This window comes from Eschrichtius robustus, chromosome 3 (genome assembly GCF_028021215.1).
Source record: "Eschrichtius robustus isolate mEscRob2 chromosome 3, mEscRob2.pri, whole genome shotgun sequence".
Classification (NCBI taxonomy): Eukaryota; Metazoa; Chordata; class Mammalia; order Artiodactyla; family Eschrichtiidae; genus Eschrichtius; species Eschrichtius robustus.
Genome location: NC_090826.1, coordinates 172928187 through 172952819, shown reverse-complemented (window position 1 = coordinate 172952819; position 24633 = coordinate 172928187). Strand labels below are relative to the sequence as shown.

Sequence of the window (24633 nt, the reverse complement as noted above, 5' to 3'; positions counted from 1 at the left end):
TCTCAAATAATTGACCACATTGATGTTTCTACAGAAATCACTGTGTATAAAAGATACTGAAGTATCCTTTCTTAATATTTTCCTTGATAAACCTAGAAAGAGCAGATATCAACGTTAGCCCCAAAGAAAGGTGCTCAACTTTTACTTTCTGTGGAATACTTGTAAATATCTTCAACCTCTACAGTGTTGCTGATGACCCTTCACCTTGAAACTTTCAGATTGAAAAGCGCTTTTAGGATAACCACCCAATCAGGAGCAAACCAAGTTGGGAATGCTAAAGAAATTACTTATAGATTTGAAGCTATCATGTTTTTAGTGAAGAGGCTAATCAATGGGTTTTAACAGCCAGCCTACGGATAATCCACTTTTACAGAGAACTGAAACTATTATTTTGTAGCTTCTTCTGAATCCATTTTGGTTTCCATATACTGGATAACATAAATGTGAATCCATTTTGGTTTCCATATACTGGATAACATAAATGTATCTTGTGAGGCAAAAGAAATGTTTGAAATTTAGGTTTTATATCTTTCAGATAATAATTTTGTGATAGAAATTAGGCCAAAAGTCTACTTTTATCACAGAGATGCATGGTTTATTAATGAGAAGGATCGTTATTGGCCACGTTACCAATTTCATCTGTAAGGAACTGAGGACAGTGCCTTTGCCATCCAAGGGCCTTAACTAGGAACCCTCTATCTAAAGCCAGGAAGGCAGAGCTTTTTATTTCTAACCTTAAAGATTCAAAGGGTGGCCTTATATCTGAGGATATGACACACTTAGCTATTTTGTTTTCATGCCTTTATGAAAATTACACTGTGGTGATAGTAGAAGGATGGGCTTTGGAACTAGATCTGTGCGAGCTCAAATCTTGACTGCATTACACAACAGCAGTATAATCTTGGGTAAGTAACTTAGCCAGCCTGAGCCTCTGTTTCCCTGTCTGTAAAATGGGGAGAGAAATGTTATCTTAAAGGTTGTAATGAGGATTGAATGAGATAATGAGTATAAAGTACCAAGAACATAGCAGAGTTTTAATAGAAGATAATTATTGTCATGTTTAGTATCTGCTCCAAGCATCATAGTTCTTCATCTAAGACATCAAACTGTGGGTTGGAAACCACAGATTCCACAGATGGGCTGGATCTTATCTACTAGCCCTGGGAACCAGAAGTTAAGGAGGACCACGGGCAGAGCTCTTCATAGGCCACTCATAGAAGATTTCTCATTAAGGTTCTGAAAGACAGATTTTCTGAATGTATTAGTTTGCTAGGGCTGCCGTAACAAAGTACTATAAACTAGATGGCTTAAACAACAGAAATTTACTGTCTTATGGTTCTGGAGGCTAAAGTCCTGGATCAAGGCCTCAGCAGGGGTAATTTCTTCTGTTCCAGTCTCTCCCTTAGCTTTTGATGATGGCTGAATCTTTGGTGGTCCTTGGCTTGTAGAAGCATCACCCCTATCTCTGCCTTCATCTTCACGGAGATACTCTTCCTATGTGTGTGTCTGTCCAAATTTCCCCTTTTTATAAGGATACCAGTCATACCAGATTAAGGGCCCAGCCTACTCCAATATGACTGCATCTTATAATACCCACAATGACTGTATTTCCAAATAAGGTCACATTCTTTAATATATTCTTTAAAACAAGTATAGGAAGTGGGACAGTAACATTTTACATATAGAGTATGGAGGGTCTCTTGGAAATCGTTTAAAAACTGTTCTTATTCCTAAAGAAACTCTATTTCCTCATGCCTTCTTGAAGAAAATTATTTTCATTATTCACATGTCTATCTTTATGAAGCCTAGAAATGAAATAAGCAATTAGTAAATAATTGTCCAGTAACCTTTATGTGAAGAGCTCTCAGCTAGATATTATAAGAAATATAAAGGAGTATTTATTGATTCAACAAATGTTTGCATGTCAGGAAGAGTTCTACGCTCTCGGAATATAGCACTGAATAAAATAGACAAGTCTCTGGCCTCATGAAACTTCTGTGCTTCTAGCTTTAAGCTGAGCCAGAAAACCTAATGAAATTCAGAATAAGTATCATTTGCAGATAAGCACTTGAAAATAGTCAAGCGTATGTTAAAGACAGTAAGTGCCATGAATTTTTTTTTTTTTTTTTTTAATGTAGAGTTTGCTCTGTTTTCTGATGACCTAGGAAGGTGTTCTTCACAGAAAAGGAACTGAATTGAGTTCTGTGGAAAGAGATGTTTAAGATTTGACAGAGAAAAGAAGAGAAAGTAGATTAAAAAATAGGTTGATGGTATGGGGAAGAATGATGGTAGAACAATGAGAAGACCAATTTGACAGAAACTCATTTTTATGTGAGAGGCAGTAGAGAGAAAAGTGGTAGGAGGCTTCAAGGCCAGGGATTTGAGGGTTCATCTGTAGATAATGGAGAACTATTTAAGGCTTCTGAATAAGAGGATGTTACAAGCAGAATATGAATTTGTTGATTGTATTTGAGAAGAAATATGCTGGAGGGAAGGAAACGCATTAGGAGAATATTGCAGTACTTTTGGTGAGAGGTAACGGGATAGAACTAAGGTGAGGGCAAGATTCAATATTCAACTTTTTCTTTACTTCCTTCTCCTTTCTATACGTAATCTCTCTGAGTGATTGCTTCTGTTTGAGAGACTTCAACTCTGTGACAATGATTTCCACTCTAAGTCTCTAAGATCTTTCTCCTACGTTCCCGATTTATATTTTCAGCTGCCATCTTTGTTTGCATCTCCGCCAGATGCCCCCAACTCAGTAGACCCTACTTTGGCCTGCTTCTTCTTGTCTTGAGTGTGAATTGCAGCACCAACTGTCTGCCCAAGTAGGGACTTGTGAATTACCCTGTTATCCTTCTCCGGAATTCCATTGGTCCCCAAATCCTGTCTATTCTACCTTTCATGTACCTCTCAAATTCAGCCACCCCCTTCCCTTTCTCCTATTGATTTAGTTTAGGACTTATAATTTCTTCTTTAATTTGCTGTAAATCCCATCCAGTCTGCCCATTCAGTGCATTTACCATGATCACACTAGAGAAATTTCAGCAAGCAGTAATTTAGCCCAAATGCTTTTTCGTGGCTTTTTATCAACTACAGGATAAATCTTAATTCTTTATTGTAAGACTCAAGGCCCTTCAGGATCTGATCCAGGCTTATTTCTCCAGCTAATAGGCTGCCACGTTCCCTAAGAAACTCTGTGTCTAGAGCTCCTGGGCTGTTATCATTTCTCTTTATATCCATGTCCTCTTCTGCGTCCATTAAGGAGTTTCCTACCTCCCTTGGTTTACTCAGTCTGCTGAAATCCACTTAAAAAAATAAGAAAGGATTGTTTCTTTACATTTTGAAAAATGGAAAGAGCAACACATATTTGTTTTAGGGTTTTTCAGAGAGCATATTAAGAATTATTTTCAGATGTAAAATGGGACCATGCAAGTTGCCTAGATGAAGTGGGGAAAGAAGTCATTATTATTAAGAGGTGGAAGAAACAGAAGGCCACGGCACCAGAGCTATCAGAGCAAATGTTTAATTTACCCACTAAGATGGCAGAGGTGGAGTGGAGTGATCATAAATCCGGTGATATAGGCTGATATTGGCTTCACCAAAGTCTTATGAGAGAGGCTAAGGTCCTATATGTTAATACTGTCTATTAATTGTAAACATCCTGGCTTACTACAGGAGACTGTAATTATGCAGACTGTAACTGTATCCAAAATGGAGTGGTTTAAGACATGGCAGTGGAAGTCGGTGCTAATCTCTGCTCTGGTAGGCAGAATAATAGCCCCGCAGAGAAGCCACACCCTAATCCCAGGAACCTGTGCATATGTTACCTTGTATGACAAAGAGAACTTTGCAGATGTGATTAAGGATTTAAAGATGGGGAGATTATCCTGGATTCTGGATGGGCCCAATGTAATCACAAGGGTTCTTAAAAGTGGAAGAGGGATGCAGAAAGAGATTTTACTACATAAAAGGTCAGAGTGATGCAATGTGAGAAGGAAAACTCATCTTTGCTAGTTTTGAAGATGGAGGAAAGGCCACAACCAAGAAATGCTGGCAGTCTCTAGAAGCTGGGAAAGGTAAAGGTAAAGAAATGGATTCTCCCCTAGAGCCTCCAGAAAGGATGCAGCCCTCCCAGTGCCTTGATTTTAGCCTAGTGAGACCTATTTCAGACTTCTGACCTTCAGAACTCTAAAATAATAAATTCATATTCCTGAAGCCACTAAGTCTGTGATGACTTGTTACAGTAGAAATAGAAAACTAATACAAGTGTCCTTCAAATCAAGGAGCTGGCTTGCTAGATCACACTTTGGTGTTGAGATTAATTATAAACCTGAGCTGAAGTTGAGGGATATCCTTAGATCCCTAAGGATTCAAAATTCTTCTGCAGGTTTGGGGTATGGACATTTAGAGTATTAAAAAAAATACAGCGAGGGCTTGAACTTTCCTATGAAATTAAGTTCATAATTTAATCATATTGTAAGGATATTATATTTTAAACTTGTACAGCCTTTCATAAGAACCTGAGTACAGACAGCTCAATAGCCATCGCTACATCTTTTTGAAAAATAAAAGGTATTAATTTTCTAATAGTTTTTGTAGAAGAGGCAAAACTTTACTTCTGCCCACTTAGGGACTTCAGCTGGGCCTGAGAATTAAATTGGCATAAGACAGATTAAAAGCATACAGATTTATTTAATATAAATAAATAATAATAATAATAATAAATTTATTTAATATAAATTAAGTTTTGCAACACACAATAATCCTCATAAATAAATGAAAACCGAAACAAGTGGCAAACCCTAAGTGCTTATATATTGGGTTGAGCAAAGAGAAACAATTGTGGAAAATAACAAAAATATATGGGGAGTCCAAAGGAAGATAAAAGTTATTTAACAAGGTCTGTTTGTACAGAATTCTCTATGCCGTGACTTCCCAACTCTGGTGATAGGAATGTTTCTTTCTTCCTGGTATAGGAAAGGCATCTTTCATATGGGAGTGTTATCTCCTGATTTAGGGGAAAAAAAGGGGAACTAAGATTGCTTTTCTTCTACCTGTTGTTTATAAGTGCCTTTAGCTCAAAATAATCCTTGGCCAGAGTGGCCTATTTTGGGGTGGCATATTTTGTCATCTTCATTATTAAGAGTAGGTGAACAGTAGTTGAACTAAACTGTTTTTTAAAAGGACATTTAAAAACTGTGGTATATGTAGATGAGATCTGGTTATATTATTTATCACTAAGAACAGTGATAAGAAAATTTAACACATCTCAAAACTTTTTGGACTTGTGTGATTTTGCAACACTTTAGACCTTTACAGTTTGCTTATTTTCTGAACCGTTATTGTATTATGATAAGTAGGGATTATCATACATTTTCAGATAATGTTTTCTTAACAATTCAACTTTTATTTGTAACTCTTCCATTTATTTTAATTACTAGCACAGTGTGCAACATTTATTAATCAGCAGAGCCTTTTTAAGTTAAAATACTAAATTAGCTAACCCCATTAACACAGAATACTCCAAACAAGCAGTAATAGGAGAGGTAGTTGCTGTGCAAATCGTATTATACATGCGGGTGCTCTAGGGCACAGTTAAGCGTGATTACCCTCTTTTGATCCAGTATTCTTCTGTCTCTCCCAGCTAATTTCCAGTGGAAATTTACAAAGTACTGGCTTCATTTTTCCAGCTTAATTTTTCTAATGAAGTTCTGGTACTTTATAACACTGGGGATACAGATAATAAGCCTGTGTGTAATTAAGAATTTCTAGAATTTGTCTACAAAAAAGCCCTTTATTACTTTGGCTCTACAGTGAAAACTGTGCTCATTTTTGTCCACTGTTTCCTTGAAAAAGATGGCTTTTTACATAGCTGACCACAGAGTTCTCGAGTTCTGTTCTTATAGACATCTAAGTCTGAAGAAGTTTAAGACTTATAACATTGACATAATGGTGATAACTTGGAATACTTTTACTGATTTTGTGAAAATATTACGCACACTTTCGGTGTATGCAATCAGACAATCATAAAAACACACTGTTAGTCTTTTTAGTTAGATTTTTATCATTTTCTAATAATTCTTCCTAATACAATGGCTAACATATTCTAAGTAAAGTTTTGCCAATTAACTTTTGGTCAATTTACGAGGCCTGTGGAATTTCCTTTGTAAAAGAAAGATGGTCATTCTGTGCCATACTCATATTCTTATATTGGTATGGCACTTATACATCCCAGACTTCCCTGTTTTCAATTTAGAGTTCAAAAGTATGTTGGGGGTCAGAAGAGACTTGAAGGCTGAACAGAAGTTTGCCAGGCAAAGCAAGGAGGGTGGCACCAAGGCTGTTGCCTGGACAAAGCCATCTCTCTGTCAAAGAGTGCATAGCTCATGCGGGTTTCGGTTTGCCTTCTGAGGTATCTAGTGAAGCTTAGTTCAGAGCTTTGGTACCTCATGCAAAATGGCAGAGATGAGAGGGAAAGTATAGGTGGAGCCAAGAGTATAAAGGGCCATGTGTACCATGATAAAGTGTTTGGACTTTACCATATAAAACACAGTGTAAAACCATCACTGTGTTTTAATCACTGGAGTGAAAGGGTCAGTTATCTTAGAAATATCACTGTACTAGCTATGTCCATGGTAAAGAAATGGGAGTCACAGCAGTTAGGGTACTGCTGCCATAGTCCAGTTCGGAGATAAAGAGGACTTGCAATAGAGCAAGGATAGTGGTAGTGGAAGGAAAGAGAAAGGCTGACAAACTGCTTTATAGGTAGAATCCTATAAACCCTAAACCAGAAATAGGGGCCAACATGATATGGTGTGGATGGGTGGTCAGGGGCATAGATGCATTTAGGATCACTATCTTAGGGCTTTCTTAATTGCTAAGAACAAAGATCCATTCAGGGTAACTCAAGTAAAGGGTGTGTTTGAAAGATCCATTGAAGAATCTTCTAGAAATCGAAGGAACCAAAGAAAAACTGGACTAAGGTGACTCTTGGGGGCTGAAAAAGCATGGTTTTCTCCCTCTAGTGGCATTTCCACCTTTCTCTGTATTTCTGCTTCCTGTTTTCTTTCTACTGACTGGCTTTATCTACTGCCTCACAGTTTCTTGCCCATAAATCTTCAGCTTGCCCTTAGTTATCATGGCCACCCCAGGCCTGATTCAGTGTAACCTTCCAGCTCTAGAACCCACAGCTAATTCTGCTTTTCAGTTCAGGAGAATCTGTTCTGCTCAATTTATATTATCAAACTGGCCCACACAAGCTGTAGGCTTGAAACACAATTGATGCTTAACAAATATGTGTTAAGTTAATGGACATGTGCTGTTAACATATGAATGGATCACAGCTGTGGTCAGGGGACGGTATGTCACATTATATCAAATACAGTGTCTTATGAAAGTATAGCCATGAGCGAGCAAGGATTTCCTCCGATTGAGAAGTGCAGAGGCAGGGGGTCCTCTAGTGCCTTGACTTGATAGCTTCGGAGTGAGGTGACTGGCCAGATAGTGATGTCCTTACTTAATTAAAAAAAAAAAATGTGAGAAGAACTATTGGCTTGATAGCGTGGAGGTTTGGGATATGAGTTTAATTTGGGGGCAGCTCTATTTGAGGTACCTATTGTATATCCAGGTAGATATTCCTAGTGAGCATTTGAAAATACTGGTCTAGAGTTAAAGAAGAACACTGTATATAGAGATAAAAATTTAGAAATCATCAGAGGTCATAGTTAAAAGCTTGGTGGGGGAAAAAATCTCCCAGGGAGAAACTAGAGAGAGAAAAGATTGAGCACAGATTCCTGGGAGTTGCTTTAATGTCAGGGCAGTGGTTCTTAATTAGGTCGCTTATCTATATCACCTTGAGGTTTAAAATTATATACATATGCACTCCTTAGCCTCAACCACAGATATTTTGACTCAGTAGGCATATGGGTTTGACATATATGCCTAAGTGGTTCTAATGCCCAGTTCTGGTTAAGATAAGAGTCATTAATTCAAGGTGTCGGCAGAAAATGATGAGTCAGTCAGGAAACTGAGAAAGCAAGGAAGAGTACCAGCAGGTATTTTGCAAATCAAGGGAGAAGAGAATTCACTACAAGGACTGCACTCTGCTTGATGCAGCGTTCAAGTTGAATGAGGACTGAAAAGAATGCATCAGATTTGGCTGTTGGGAAGTCATTCATCGATAGCTTTTGCTTTCTCCTTTATCACCTAGCTCTTATTTCTCCCACATTCTTGAGGATATCATAAGAGAGCTTGTCAAATTCTTTGCCAAACTTCAGATATACGGTGTTTAAAATTTTACTTTACCTGTGGTGATGATATATGTTTATATATTTTTCTTTATATGTATTTATATATAAATATTTTAATTTATATTTTTTAATGTATATTTAATTTTAAAATTTAAAATATCAAAATATAGACATATTAAAATAAAATAGTACCAGTATCATATACACACATATATTGGCCCATTTTTCTAGAATTTAATTTTAACCTTATTTTAATATTCCATTTTAGAATCTTGCTGAAATTAACATCAGATTAAGCAACCTATATGTTATAGAATCTATATTCTTCTGCTTTTAGACTCATTTTGGTATATATTTGGTACATTCATAAGGTCTTAAGAATAACTAATGATGATTCGGTGATCTCATCCAAAGATGTAATTTGAGATACAGTATATCTTATAGAGACCTTGAAATCATTGGGTAGATGCTCATTTATAAATTCTAAACCAGAGGTTACAAACTAGTGGCTTCTGAGTTGCATACAGCTTCCATGTATGTTATATTTGGACCCCTTAGTTTTCTAAAAATTAAATTGATTGAAAAATTTAAAATTGATTAAAAAATTTAAAATGGTAATTATATCTTTTAAAAATCCAGATTTTCTGGCTTATATTAAAAATTAAGAGATCTGGAAACAGCAGGCCTCCAGTCTCATATGGCAACAAACTGATTAAAGCTTGCTTTCTTAGTTTTTACGTCTGACTTAATATGTGTTACCTGCCTGGGCTTTCCAGACACAGACATTGGAGACCCTTGTTCCAGATGATAAGCTCCTTGAGAAAGAGCCCAGGATTTATGCAGTATGCTTAGCACCATACTTGACAAGCAGTAAGCGGTCAACAACTCTTTTTACATATTGAGCTTGAGCTTCAACTAGTTTTGTTTGTTTTGTTTTCATCTATCTGATCACCAAAATCATTCTCGTTGCAGGAGAAATCAAGCAAGAGGAAATGAATTCAAGTGTGATTTCTCTTTGATCTTTTTTTTTTTAACATCTTTATTGGAGTATAGTTGCTTTACAATGGTGTGTTAGTTTCTGCTTTATAACAAAGTGAATCAGCTATACATATACATATATCCCCATATCTCCTCTCTCTTGCATCTCTCTCCCACCCTCCCTATCCCACCCCTCTAGGTAGACACAAAGCCCCGAGCTGATCTCCCTGTGCTATGCGGCTGCTTCCCACTAGCTATCTATTTTACGTTTGGTAGTGTATATATGTCCATGCCACTCTCTCGCTTTGTCCCATCTTTGATCTTTATTAACACTGCACTAACAGTTCCAGTAATAGGGCAGCCTTTACTTCCTCTTTTCTTTTTCTTAGAACAGCATTTTCCAAACTGTGTCTCTTGAACTCTAGTCTGGAAGATGTTAATGAGTTTTCTGTCAAATAAACTTGGGAAAAATTATATTTGAAACGTTTAAACTTTTTTTTTTTTTGGCATTTACAGGGCTTCTCCGTCTTAAATATATTTTTATTTACTGTGACCTTCAAAAAGGGGACATATAATGTATAGCATTTTGCAAGCTCATTTGTTCAACAAATATTACAGCCTAATATGTGCCAGGCACTGTATTAGGTACTAAGGACAAAGCAATGAACAACATTGCCGAGGTTTCCTGGCATCGTAGAGCTAATGGCATGGTTGGCCATGGAATCCCCTTATCCACAGACCATGGTTTGGAATATGCTGCTCTACATTTGATTTTTCTTAGCAATTTTTTTTTTTAGTTTCAGCTTATTTCGTTCTGCTTAAGAATAATTTGTGCAAGTGTTTCCCACAGCCTTATTTTTCTCCTTAATTTTGTTCTTTATGTCAATTACACAAGTCCTTAAAATATCTGAGCTTAAAACATTTAAAGTTGTAAATGGACTGCTAAAAGAAGAGCCTGAATGAATGCTACTTAGCTGGGACATTTAATTTCAGTATCTTTCAGCAGAAATTTTTTTTTTGGTAAGTTTTCCACGATCAACTAGAGGAAAGTAAGGTCAACTCTGATACGTATGGGAAAGTTGTTGCACAGCTGTAGTGAAATTACTGAATCAGCATGCCTGGAGATTGTTAATAATAATAATAATATATCCAGGGAATACTAGTCCTCTTAAGCTAAAAAAAAAATGTAAGGAGGGCAAAATATGACTTTCCATTTAAATTTAGAAGCTTGTAATATAAGCTCACTGTCTAGCTGAACAGATAGTCTTGCCATTTGCATTCTTAATATTTAAATATTATGTTGCCATAGGTATTCTTTATATTTAAATACTATATTTATATCACCACCCTAGGGGAGAGATTTGTGTTATTGATACTGCTGCTTAAAAAGTTTATGAGTTTTAAATTTCTGCTGTGACTTCTACTCTAAGTGTGAAATACTTTATGTATTGAATAGTTATAGCAATGTTTATATGAAAATCTCAGTGAAACCTGTTTTCATCCGTAAATGAAGTCTAATTCCTATTTCAAGTTGTTGTCATTTTATGAACATCTCTTCAACCAAAATTCTACTCGAATAAAACATCTTGATAGCTGAGTAGACTATGTTTTGAAATCCCTCTATTGGTATTAATGAGCTATATATTAGATTTATCTGGAAATTTGGATTGTTAATACATATAGAGAAAACACCTTTTATTTCTCATATTGAAGGTAATAAAAAGAGACTTTTTATTTGCCAAATTTATTCTAAAACATATTATTCCGTATTAAAAAGGAAAAGCAATTCAGCATTTTATGCCCTTTTTTAATGAATTGGACAGTTGACCTGATTTTTTTTTTAGAAGAGCTAAAATTATTTAATATTTACTTTTTCCAGTTTTATTGAGATATAATTGACATATTGCACTGTATAAGTTTAAGGTGTCCAGCACAATGATTTCACTTATATATATCATGAAATGTGTATATATTTATTATTAATTCATTATATTGTCAGTATTCATTATTAATTATACTACAAATTTAAAATATATCTCATCCTATTTCAAATATAATTAACACAGATAGTTTGTATATTTCCAGTTGTGTGGTTTTTCAAAATGCTTTGTCTTAAAAAAAAATGCTACGCCTTTTCTGCCAGGCTGCCAGAGAGGAAGGCGCCTCGGGGCACCGTCGGCCTTGCGGGCGGGGCGGCAGCGCCTGCGGGCCTGTCGCCGGGCTCTTTGACGGGGTGGGGGGGATTCCCTGCGGTGTTAGATCCTCTTCTTTTTTTCTGCCGGGAACCCGGCTCCGAGCCAGAGCGCATGGGTCCCCCTCCGGCCTCTCCGCTCTGCGGGTCCCGCGCCCGGGGCCTCCATCCCGGTGCCCTCCGTCCAGTGCCGGGCACAGCGGAGCGGTCGGCGCGGCCTCAGCCTCAAGGTCATGTCAGGAGGTCCCCCCCTTCCTCTCCCCTCCCCAGTTGACGCAGCCTCGAGCTTTCCAACGCGCCTCCTGCTCAGTCGCATTTTAGAACAGTTTACCTACTAACAATGAGTTCTGGTCCCGACGCAGTGGAACGTTCTCGGCATTTGTTCCCGGATCTTCCTTTGTAAATATGCTCTGGAGACGTGGCATTGAAGTTGGAGAAGAATCCGTACAGTATAGGAGGCCCTTAGGCTGTTAAATGCCGGCCATACCCTTAGATGCTTCGGGTCACAGAGATGTGTATTTCTGGATACAATACAGAAGAAACCAGCCAAGAGCTGGGAGACTGGAAGAACTTTTGCCTCTTCAAAAGCAAAGGTACAACAGAGCCTATGAGTTGAAGATGAATGAAGGTCGTTGTGATAAATGTTTTCCAAAAACTTGTCATAGAGGATGGCTGTGAAAAAACCACCAGGAGGACAGCTGCACACGTAACAAGCATATAAGTACCTGCAGATGAATGTTCAAGTCCTTAGCAGTGGTGTTTACAAATTCTTCATTGCCTCAAAGGTGTGGCATACAACATTTTGGAAGGGAAAATGAAGAATTGGTCAAGAAGACATGAATTAAAGCAAATGACGAAAATTAATATTTTATTTAACATTGATCATCTCACAATAAATGATGTAGAAAAATATAAGTTCAAATGAGTTTAATTGCTGGGCAATAAAGTCTGTTTTCTTTAAAATAAAAAAAAGAAAATGCTACAACTGGTTAATGAGAACTAAGTCATCTGACAATGAGACTAGAAATGAACTGGTTTTAATTCAGCCCTCAAAACATTAAATTTACTATTTTCTATATTATGATAATGATTAAAATATTAAAATGTAATAGAATATGTAGTTTTTGAGCAGGTGTACTTTTATGATAACATGAAAATTTTTTGTTTGTTGATTAGTAGATTAAATCAACTTCCTTTGTTCATATTTTCTCTTCTGATTCTTTCATCAACTCTTTTCAAACTTCTATGCCTAGGTGTCCTTGCTTGTCGAATTAAGTTTTGTAGACCAGAGGGAATTGCCTCTGGAATTAAGAGAATTCCTTTCCCTTAATTAGCCCATAGTGGATTTTTTCCCCTCCTATTCTTTTTTATATACCCCATTTAAATAACTGCTCTATTTTGAGCATTACAAAGCTTTTAATCCTTGCTTCTCCTTTTGCAAGTATTTTATTTTATTTTTTAATAAATTTATTTATTTATTTATTTTTATTTTTGGCTGCATTGGGTGTTCGTTGCTGCGGGGCTTTCTCTAGTTGCGGCGAGCAGGGGCTACTCTTTGTTGCGGTGCGTGGGCTTCTCATTGTGGTGGCTTCTCTTGTTGCGGAGCATGGGCTCTAGGCGCGTGGGCTTCAGTAGTTGTGGCTCGCGGGCTTAGTTGCTCCACGGCATGTGGGATCCTCCCGGATCAGGGCTCGAACCCATGTCCCCCGCATTGGCGGGCAGATTCTTAACCACTGCACCACCAGCGAAGCCTGCAAATATTTTAGGTAGACCTTTACAGCAGGGATCCTGGAGTGAATCCCAGTACCGACTCCTGTATCCCGTTTAGGCGTGTCTGCCCTCCCAGTGTTGTTAATGATTGGAACGAGACAGGCTGCTCATAGCCCAAGATCTTTATTAATGCAGCTTGTGATTTCTTCAGCATGTTCTACAGTTCTGCTGTAAGAACAACAAAAAATAATTGGCATGTTTCGTATTCTGTGTAGCATATACGATAAAACAGATAATTGATTTTTCGGAGAGATTCTTTGGTCATTTATTACCTCAGTAGTTAAGAAACAATAGCATCTTCCGGGGCTTCCCTGGTGGCGCAGTGGTTGGGAGTCCGCCTGCCAATGCAGGGGACACAGGTTCGATCCCTGGTCCGGGAAGATCCCACATGCCGTGGAGCAACTAAGCCTGTGCGCAGCAACCACTGAGCCTGTGCTCTAGAGCCCGCGAGCCACAACTACTGAGCCCACGTGCCACAACTACTGAGGCCCGGGGGCCTAGACCCCGTGCTCTGCAACAGGAGAAGCCACCGCGGTGGGAGGCCCACGCACCAGAAGGAGGAGTAGCCCCCGCTCACCGCAACTAGAGAAAGCCCGCGCACAGCAACGAAGACCCAACGCAGCCAAAAATAAATAAATAAATAAATAAGTTTATAAAAAAAAAGGAAGAAAGAAACAAGAGCATCTTCGAGTCACTCTTAAGATAGAAGTAAACTACAATTTGAACATATGAAATTCAATTACTCAAATACAAAGACGGTAAAATTCATATGACTTTATTTGTTCTGCTATCATCTCATTACATTTTATTGTCCATGAAGTGTAGGAGGTTTCCAAACTTGAAGACGAAATCATTTTATACGCAGTCTGAGATGATGGAAAAGTATTTATTTCTGTTTCTTTTTTCCCCAAACGGAAAGAGTGAATGTGTTGAAGAATCCTGTATTTATTTTCGAGTTCATAAGTAAGAAAAGAAACCTCTTCCAATAAAAAGATGGAAAATGTCAGACATGTTTGGTATCAAAGGATCACAAGGCATCCAATTTAGCAACATAGTTTTAGAGAGAGGAATGTGGTAATGGGCTCTCCTTCCTCCATCCCCAGTGTTTATTAGCCTTGGTCATGCTATGATCAAGTCCACCCTCAGGGAAGGGGCCACACAGAGCCCCAGTGATGTTGCAGTTTGGCAATAGTATCTGTGAGGAAAGTTTAAAGTAACTGAGGATAATATTCCACAGAGATGTTAAGAAAGCTAAGACTGCTGAAGCTTTACCTGTTCTGATAGGAGTCAGTATAAGCACCCCATGAAGAGCATTCTTCCAATTTTCAAGGCCAATGAGCTCCATACTTGTAACACCCCACATGTGGGTTCCAAGCTTTTACCTCTCAGCCTGTACTCATACCGGTCCCCTGCTTTTGCATCTTCCTTCTCAATTTTCATTTCGGCCTAATGAAGTCTGACCCATTTGTTAAAACTCAGATTAGATATTGTCCCCAGTGCTTTCTGTTCCCATACTCTTTTGTTTTTTCTTTATCAGAAAGCTTTGCTTCCCCGCCCTGCTACACCCCCTGCTTTATATTGGTGTAGTTATTTGTCTTTTTCCCTCATTAGATTTTAAGGGTCTTAGGGTGAGGCTTCTGCTTATTCACCTTTTTAATACCCACAGTGTCTAAACACAATGTTACTGAACATAGTTATTTAAGACATATGTGGTGGATTGAATTAACTATGAATTAAGTCCCCTAGTGATTATTGTATACCTACTATTTGCTTATCTGATACAGGCCCAGAACTGAGTATCCATTTCCTTATCATAAGGAGCTGCCTCTAGGGGAAGCTGGCATCTCCCTTGGGCTCCCCTGCTCTCTTCTTCTCCCCCATCCACTCCCTCTTCAGCTCAGGGAGGGGGCTTGCTACTCCTTGGGGGGACCCATCCTATGCAGGGCCACATTCCATGAGGTCTACCTCGCTCCAGAGTTTCTCTTGACCTCTCCTCAGACTAGTAGTCAGGTGCTGGCCTGGAGTTGCTCTCAGTGGGGAGAATCCTTAGCCATCCCACCTTTTCCTTTTTTGGCCAGTGGTTAAAGAGGAAGGCTCTTCTCCCCGGCGGAGCATCTGTTCATCTCTTATCACACCTTTGACTTTTGCTGGCTGTTAAGACTCAGGGCAAAATGGGGAGTAGTCCCCACGTTGGAAAGGGGTGGATTACACAAAGTCTGTTTTAAATTTGGGGGCAAACTCACTCCAGTTTGCTCTTTTTCCTGCCTCTAGCCTAGGCGAAAAGACTTATTTGCATGCTTTGCATAACTCATTGGAGAATTTATTGTGATCTGGAGTAAAATTCCTAACTTGTAACAAGGTACCCTTTGTCCTGCTTTGTGCTTAATACATATATTTCACTAGAAGCCCTTTAACAGAGAGAGGGCTGTTCTAGGACATGTTTGAAACCTGAACAGGCATTTGAGACTTGTTCCATAGCTATGTATCTCGATATCTATGAATCGTTATCTCCATGTCCAGTTTGAAATGATTTACCTAAGTCAGAATTCACTGTGGCTTGGATAACTACACTATTGGGCAATCAATATATAATATATATGGAGAAAAATGTTTAGCAATTTATGAAGATCGGTAATATATTTCTATGCGTAGTTTCCATGGGCAATCTCATCTTCACTATAAAGCTGTTCATGATCTCCTTTGCTTCCTTCATAAAGAACTCAATTTTCTAGTTATGTTGAACCCCTTTCCATTTCTTCAGCATCCCTTTTTATGCTCTAACTCACCTCCATATCTTTGTATATGTTGTTTCTTCTATCTAAAATAGTCTTCACCAGCTTCTTAACTTGACTAACTCTACATGTCTTAGTATGCAGCTCTGACATACATGGTCTGGGAAGACAGCTTTTCCGTGCCCCGCCCCCCAACTCCCTGCCAATAACCACCCCCATATGCATATACATGTGCATGTTACAAGCACATATTCGTATATAAATAAACCTTCCTCTGTGTCCTAATTGCCTCTTGTGCATGTATTTATCACAAAACCAACACATTCTACTGTGTTGTCTCATTCTCCACCCCCTGTTATAAGGTGAATTCCTTTTAGGTATACTGCATCTTCCAGCATTAAATCCCAGTGTTTTTCAAAGTGTTTAGTATATAAAAGCATTTCATTTAATGTTTGCTTAATGAGTAAGTATTAAGACAGTAGAGAAATCAGTGTGGGTTGGAGTAGGACGATTAGGAAGCTGGGTGTTTAGCCAGATTTTGAAAGATAAGTAGTACTTGGATCAGTATTTCAGGAAGACGAACATGGACAAAGGCAGAGCTGGGATAGAAAGACAGGAATGAAGGAAACAGAGAAAGAATGAAGGAAGGGAAGGAGGGAGGGAGGGAGGAAGGAGAATGGCATCAAAAGACGTCAGGTAAGGAGTGGTTGGAGATTGAACAGACCAAGTGCATTCTAAGAAGCCTGGCTGCTGGGCTGAACAATATAGGTTTGAATCAATAGGTAACAGGGTTCCATAATTGGAGATTTGAATTATCTGGCAGTGAAATAAATAGGTTGGAGGAAAACCTAGAATTATGAGTGACAGTAGTAGGACTATAAACAAAAAGGAGGGGGAGATGAAAGTTAATAAAGAAAACAAAGATAAGTGTAATTTGTTAGTCTTCGTATTTGAAAAATAATATTAAGCATATTAATACTCAAAGAATAAAGACTTTTTAAAATATATTTGCAGTGGACTTATTTTCCCTGAAGCTAATTGATTAATTTTAATTTTTGCTTCCTGAGACCCCTACCAATTCTCCTCTAACTCTGCAGACATTCAAGTACTGACTTGTTTGTATATATCACTGTATCTCCACATTGAATTTAAGAATTTCTGCCAGATCTGTATCTCTGATGAGATTTTTTAAATTAACAGGCAAACCCATATCATCTTCTTCTTTAATGTGATGTTCAGTTCATTGAAAAGTATGCACTGCAAGCATAAAGCACATCTGAATATATATTTAAAACTGGTAGGGCTTCCCTGGTGGTGCAGTGGTTGAGAATCTGCCTGCCAATGCAGGGGACACGGGTTCGAGCCCTGGTCTGGGAAGATCCCACGTGCCGCGGAGCGACTAGGCCCGTGAGCCACAATTGCTGAGCCTGCGCGTCTGGAGCCTGTGCTCCGCAACAAGAGAGGCCGCGATAGTGAGAGGCCCGCGCACTGCGATGAAGAGTGGCCCCCACTTGCTGCAACTAGAGAAAGCCCTCGCACAGAAACGAAGACCCGACACAGCCAGAAATAAATAAATAAATAAAAATTTTAAAAAAAAACAACTGGTAAAGATACCATTTTAAAAGTAAAATTGACAATTATCTAAACTTTTGATTGTAAACTCAATTGATTTCTAGGGTTTTCCTAGCTGTTTATACTTTTATAGAGCAAATTCTATTTGAGAATTAAATAATTTCTTCTGAATTTGAAGACAAATTTTAAAATATTATTTATAAAACATCTAAATATTTTTCAATGTATATACATATATACACATACATGTGTGCCCTTAAGAATATGCATTACATGTTACCTTAATGCAACATTATGGCTCAATGAAATTAACATTAATTCACGTGCAGGGAAATACCTCGTCTTTCTGCCTTGTCTTCTCAGACATCCAGTCCCTTGAGAAAGCAAATTTTGTTCAGACACAAAAGAAAAATGTACTATTAAAATGCAATTCAGAAGTGATAGAAAGTGTAAGTACAGCAGCCAGCTCACAGCACCTGCTCTGTATACTCAGGGACATTGGGACCACATTAATTTTTCATATGTGTGATGTCCATCCCATGTGCAAATTAACACTGGAAGGGCCATAATCTGTCTTACATGAGAGCTCTTTTCTCAAGAGCATGTATAATACATGCCTGTGTAATTTGGTATAATTCAAAGCTCTGTGTTCTGTTTATCTTTTATCTTAAATTGGCTTAGAGAATATTTTCTTAGGAAAAATATTTAAAAGGAGTTCCTTAATAATCATTAAAAAGAAATTGTAGAGAGGTGTGAAACTTGATGAAATAACACCACATTTCCTAAGCTTATTATTTTTTAAACAAATTTATGAATATAATGGCAAAATTTTTTTCAATTGAACTGAGATTTTTGAAAAGGCCCCTTCTTTGTCTTAAATGAGATGATATATGTGAAAATATCGGCATATACTCAATAAATTTGTTGAACCTCAACCTTATTGTTTCAAAGTCTGAATTTCAAAATATTTTTCTTGGCGGAATATTTAATTTAGCTGTATATATTTATTTCCCAGAGCTTGCTGTTTCCCTCTAAATGTTTCTTGTATTTAAAACAGGATCTAGCTCTAATTTCATTGACACCATGTCTCTGTTGATTATATTAATTAGAATTTTCTGATGTTTGCTCCTGTTTCCTATATTATATGTTTCCTCTAGGTTATCTTTTATGTTTAGATATATGTCTTTCTTTCATGTTGGTAGTTTCCTCAATTGGTAATCTATTCTTAAATTCATATTAAAAAGGAGACTCTAAAAATTGGATTAAAAAGTTTATTTGTGTGTGAGAGTGGCTTTTTGACTGATAGACTTTGTGGCACTGTGATATGACCTTTTAGTTAAGAGATCTCCAAATGTTGATATTTGAAGTTGTTTCTCTGAGTGCTCTCAGTATCTCTTGAGACAATACAATTACTCTTCTGAAATCTGTTAATCCGGCTCCCAGGTTACTTCGAGATGAGCAAGGGAAGATTTCAATGAGTAGTCTTTGAATTAAAATTCATATATTCCATTTGGTGCCTCACTCTGGCCTTCCGTGGTTCCTGCTTTCCCTGAGACCAGAGCTCTCCAGTATAAAGTTTTCTGATAATACACTATTTTTTTGGATACATGGACTGAGAGAGGAACTGGGTATTTAATTATTCATGGCATAGGTTTTTCACCTGTCTTCAGCCTTATTCTTCACTCTCACCCACTGCAGTAACTTCTAGAATCTTCCAGGATTCTGCAGGACTAATGGCTTCATTTCTCTTTGGCCTCTCCCTCTTCTGGAACTTAGATTTCAGTTTTTAAATTTTCTCTCTGCTTTCCACCTGCCAAAATGTTAGCATTTTCATCTTCTATTTCTTCCCTTTTGTCCTCTTTCTTGTGAGTTTACAAATTTTTTTATTCCTTTACTTTTATTTCAGAAGGTTTTGGTGAGGGATTAAACAATTCATCGGGTTACACTAAAGACACATCACAATCTTAGTTGTCCTGTGAGAGTTTAAAATTTTCATTTTTTATGTTGATCAAAATAACATTAAAAGTAATAATGATGATGATGGTGGTGGGGTGGTGATGATGATGATGATAATGGTAATGGTGGTGGTGGTGGTGATGATGATGATGGTGGTGATGATGATTATGATGGTGATGATGGTGGTGATGATGATGATGATGATGGTAATGGTGGTGGTCGTGGTGGTGGTGGTGATGATGATGATGGTGATGGTGGTGATGATGATGATGATGATAATGGTAATGGTAATGGTGGTGGTGGTGGTGATGATGATGGTGGTGATGATGATGATGATGGTGGTGATGGTAATGGTGGTGGTGGTGGTGGTGGTGATGATGATTATGATGGTGATGATGATGGTGGTGATGATGATGATGATAATGAGAGCTACAACAATCAGCTCCTTCTACTTTAGCACCCTCATTATTTATTGAACACTTACTGTTTTCAGACTCCATGTAAAGTTTTGTATATATTAAGCTGTTCATTCTTTCCAATTTCCCTGTAATTAAAATCTTGTACAGGTCAAGCAACTTGCATGAGGGAACACAGGTAGCAAGGCAAAGCTAAGATATGAATATAGGTCTGACTAACTCAAAAGGGTCATTATCTACAACCTGTACCAAACTGTCTTTATTTTTTGGGTAAATTAAGATTTAAAGAAGCCCATTTCAATAAGAGTTGCCTGTGCTGGCCATCCTTTTCATCTGGAGACTACCATCTTAAAGTTAAGGGCATTTTTACTTACGTGATGTTTTGAATTACTTGGCATAATTAATGAATAAATTTATTATTTAACATTTTCTATATTTAGAAAATACTTGAGGCTCACAAAAATTCTGTGACATTTTAGTACGTCCACTTGCAGAATAAGAAATGAAGATTCATAGAAGTTAGTAACAGAGATAGTCAGTGACAGAGATTGAAGCGAAAACCTGGTATTCTGATTCCAAGCCATGTATTATTTTCACTGTAATTCACTACTTCTTATTTTTTTAATCAAATGTCTCTAGAAATACAATTAAGACTATTACCTAAATGTTCTTTCAGGTTTTTGCCATTTTCTTCCTACCATAAAAATAAAAAGTACATCCCGACAATGCATTTATCAAGCAAGTATGGTCCTGACGCTTATGGAAGTCAACATTTCCGAGATGAAAATCCTAAGAAATGGATCTGTGACAAGGTGAGTTGATGCAACATTACAAAGAAAATAGTGTTTCTTTTAAAAGGCTAAAAATATACACTGATTATAGCAAATATAAATATAATCATTACGACTAACACCTTCATGGTTACAAAATTATTTATAGCTATTTTATGTGAAGATAGTGCTGCTTACTATGTCAGTAAGAGATTTAAGTTTTTCGTGGTTTTTTTTTTTTTTTTTTTTTGATGTTGTGTTCTTGTGTTTTATGGTTCAGCTACCCTGTGATCAAATGGCATGGATCATTAGCTTTGGCAAAGCCAATTAGGGTCAGAGTCTGAATCTGTGGAATAGAGTTAAGCTAACTCTCAGGCATGGAGATCAGTGCTTTCCTGCTTCCTCTCAATCTCTGTGTGTATGTAGATAGGTAGGTAGGTAGGTAGGTAGGTAGGAAGGAAGGAAGGAAGGAAGGAAGGAAGGAAGGAAGGAAGGAAGGAAGGAAGGAAGGAAGGGAGGGAGGGAGGGAGGGAGGGAAGAAAGAAAAGAAAGGAGGAAGGAAGGGGGAGGGAGGGAGGGAGATATATGTGATAGCCTATCTCTATATATGATATAGAAAAGAAAAAAGCAAATAAATATTTATTTTCTGATTCCAGAATTATAGTTGCTAGCACTTAAATAAAAATTTGTAGATTGCGAAAACATTCACATGTCTTACACTATAGGAGGTAAAGAGGAAAGTTCTTACTATGTGTTTAACCTATTGTCTAGCAGTTAGAAACTCAAACTTATTCATACTAAAATTATACAGATAAAATGAAGTAGGCAGTGATTTTCTGGAAGGGGGTTAGGGCTCTTGAGTTCCATATACTACCAGGCCTATTTCTATTAATCGTCTGTCAATGAGGATTTATTCGTTTACACACAGTCTTCTACCAAAAGGATTTAAGGCACCTTATCAAATGGCAAATACAGCACAGGTCATATTCTAGAAATTTAAATAAGGGGAAATGATCTTAGATGAGAAGAGTGGCTGTGCACACAAAATAAAGGGGGACTGTGAGTATGGTGGGAAGTGACTTAGGAATTGCAGCCTGTGGGTGGCAAAGACGGAGAGAACACAAGTTGCAGAGGCGTCCTCACTATTCAAGAGGAAAAGACACATTAAACCCTTAAGGGAAACAAGATCTTTCTCTACCAAATTCTAAGAAAATTTCTTTTTTTAAGGACATTTTAAATATAGGAATGTCAAAGGGAACTCGTGCTGGGGAGTAACTTGGATTCTTTGGAAAGTGCCTTTTTCTTTTACAGCTACTAAGTCTTTTTAAATTTTTTTTAAATGGTCTTCTAAAACACTAAATAGTAATTCCATGACATAAGAAATACAAGGAGTAGTTCAATCTGGTCCACTGATTGACAAACCTAAAAGTTGATAACAATATTATTTGATAAAAATCCATGGTAAGACTATTCTAGGCATTTGTTTTTACCTAATATGCAACCGTTCAGAATATAGGTTTAATATGATTTTTAAACTAATTAATTTTGTATTTTGAATGTACATAATGTGATCTACCTCTCATTTTTCTATTTGACATAAAGTTTTGTGGTTTTTTTTTTGTTTTTTGTTTTTTTGCTGTTATGCCCTCACCATCCTATTTAATTCAAGGAAATTCTCATTTCTTTAAAATTTAAGTGACGTACCTACCTTAGGACATTAAGCTACTTCAGAGTAAGAAAAATCCTTGTGCCAATGTTTCTTTCCTAAAATAATACGGTACTTTTTGGTTTTATGCAACAGGTTCATTCATATATTTTGACATATTCCAAGACTATGCATTTATCTAACTGAAGTAAGCAACTTGCAGAAATTCTCGGATACTCACTAAAAAAAATGTTTATTTTGTTCTTTTGGAAGAATCATTGTGTGCCTCTGTATACCTTTAGAAAGTACACATACTTGAAAAGTTAATGACAAATAATTGTTCTTGCAGACCCTGAAAACTAAGAGAGGAAGTGTAGGGATTCTTTATGTCTTAATAAATCATTAATCCACTTGCATAAAACGACGTAGAAAAATATTAAATACAAATTTGAATTTCTCCCTCCCCTCCTCATTTCCTTCTTCCTCCTTCTTCTGACCTCTTAGAATAACCATATTAGATGAACAAATTATTCCTGTGTTGCCAATAGATTCTACGAAGTATAAGGGTAGTCATACTGTTGTTTACATGAAAATATTTTATGTTTGGATTTGCTGAAAGCGATTTGGATGAGACTTGTGCCCAATAAATTACTAAAAGCAGGCTTAATTTTCTTTATTTTATACAAAACTTTGTTTCTTGACCTTGGAGATGTGAGACCATAACTTATTCATATTAGTAGATGAAGAATAGCTTTAGTGAGTTGTTGAGTTCAAAATGTTGGAGAAGGAAAAGACTGGTGTAGTTTTATGCTTCTATTGGAAGATGGACTATTTACAAATATTTAAATGCACATAAGATTTAGTTCAATGCAGTAGATTCACTTCAGCCAAGAAACAGCTCAATTAAATACATTTGGTTCCTGATCTCCACCCTTTCCATCATGTTTTAAGATTGTCTGCCTGAAGAATTTTCTTTCTCTTCTGTCATCTGTAAGCATGGAGGTTATAATTTCCAGACGATTTGCTACACAACTGGGATAAAGGGTATCAGTTGAGAGAAAAATCATATGTCTTCTTTCTCTAATCATATTCACATTACATCAATTAATAATCAAATAGTATTTAATATTTTTGTATTATTTTTAATGCTATTAATATGAAGAACACTATACAAAGACATCACAAAGTCAGCAGATTGCAAGCAAATAATATTACTTTTTCCCAAAACTATGAAAATCAATAATGAAAAATTATATATATATATATATCATTTTTTTAAACAACTTTATTGGAGTATAATTGCTTTACAATGATGTGTTAGTTTCTGCTGTATAACAAAGTGAATCAGCTATATGTATACATATATCCCCATAACTCCTCCCTCTTGCGTCTCCCTCCCACTCTCCATATCCCACCCCTCTAGGTGGTCACAAAGCACCGAGCTGATCTCCCTGTGCTATGCAGCTGCTTCCCACTAGCTATCTATTTTACATTTGGTAGTGTATATATGTCCATGCCACTCTCTCACTTCGTCCCAGCTTACCCTTCTCCCTCCCCGTGTCCTCAAGTCCATTCTCTATGTCTGCATCTTTATTCCTGTCCTGCCCTTAGGTTCTTCAGAACCATTTTTTTTTTTTTTTTTTAGATTCCATATGTATGTGTTAGCATATAGTATTTATTTTTCTCTTTCTGGCTTACTTCACTCTGTATGACAGTCTCTAGGTCCATCCACCTCACTACAAATAACTCAATTTCATTTCTTCTTAAGGCTGAGTAATATTCCATTGTATATGTGTGCCACATCTTCTTTATCCATTCATCTGTCGATGGACACTTAGGTTGCTTCCATGTCCTGGCTATTGTAAATAGAGCTGCATTGAACACTGTGGTACATGACTCTTTTTCAATTATGGTTTTCTCAGGGTATATGCCCAGTAGTGGGATTGCTGGGTTGTATGGTAGTTCTATTTTTAGTTTTTTAAGGAACCTCCATACTGTTCTCCATAGTGGCTGTATCAATTTACATTCCCACCAACAGTGCAAGAGGGTTCCCTTTTCTCCACACCCTCTCCAGCATTTATTGTTTGTAGATTTTTTGATGATGGCCATTCTGACTGGTGTGAGGTGACACCTCACTGTAGTTTTGATTTGCATTTCTCTAATGATTAGTGATGTTGAGCATCCTTTCATATGTTTGTTGGTAATCTGTATATCTTCTTTGGGGAAATGTCTATTTAGGTCTTCTGCCATTTTTGGATTGGGTTCTTTGTTTTTTGATATTGAGCTGCATGAGCTGCTTGTAAATTTTGGAGATTAATCCTTTGTCAGTTGCTTCATTTGCAAATATTTTC

General features: G+C 37.2%; 1 protein-coding gene across 4 annotated transcripts in view; it reads left to right on the top strand.

Annotated features, from left to right (window-relative positions):
• The window catches only part of SPATA17 (spermatogenesis associated 17), a 190177-nt gene that overhangs the window by 120538 nt on the left and 45006 nt on the right, over positions 1-24633 (top strand). For all 4 annotated transcript variants that reach the window (XM_068538543.1, XM_068538541.1, XM_068538544.1 and 1 more), the window contains one exon: positions 20544-20679. In XM_068538543.1, the coding sequence (XP_068394644.1) occupies positions 20544-20679 (136 nt within the window). The remainder of the gene's footprint in view (positions 1-20543; positions 20680-24633) is intronic.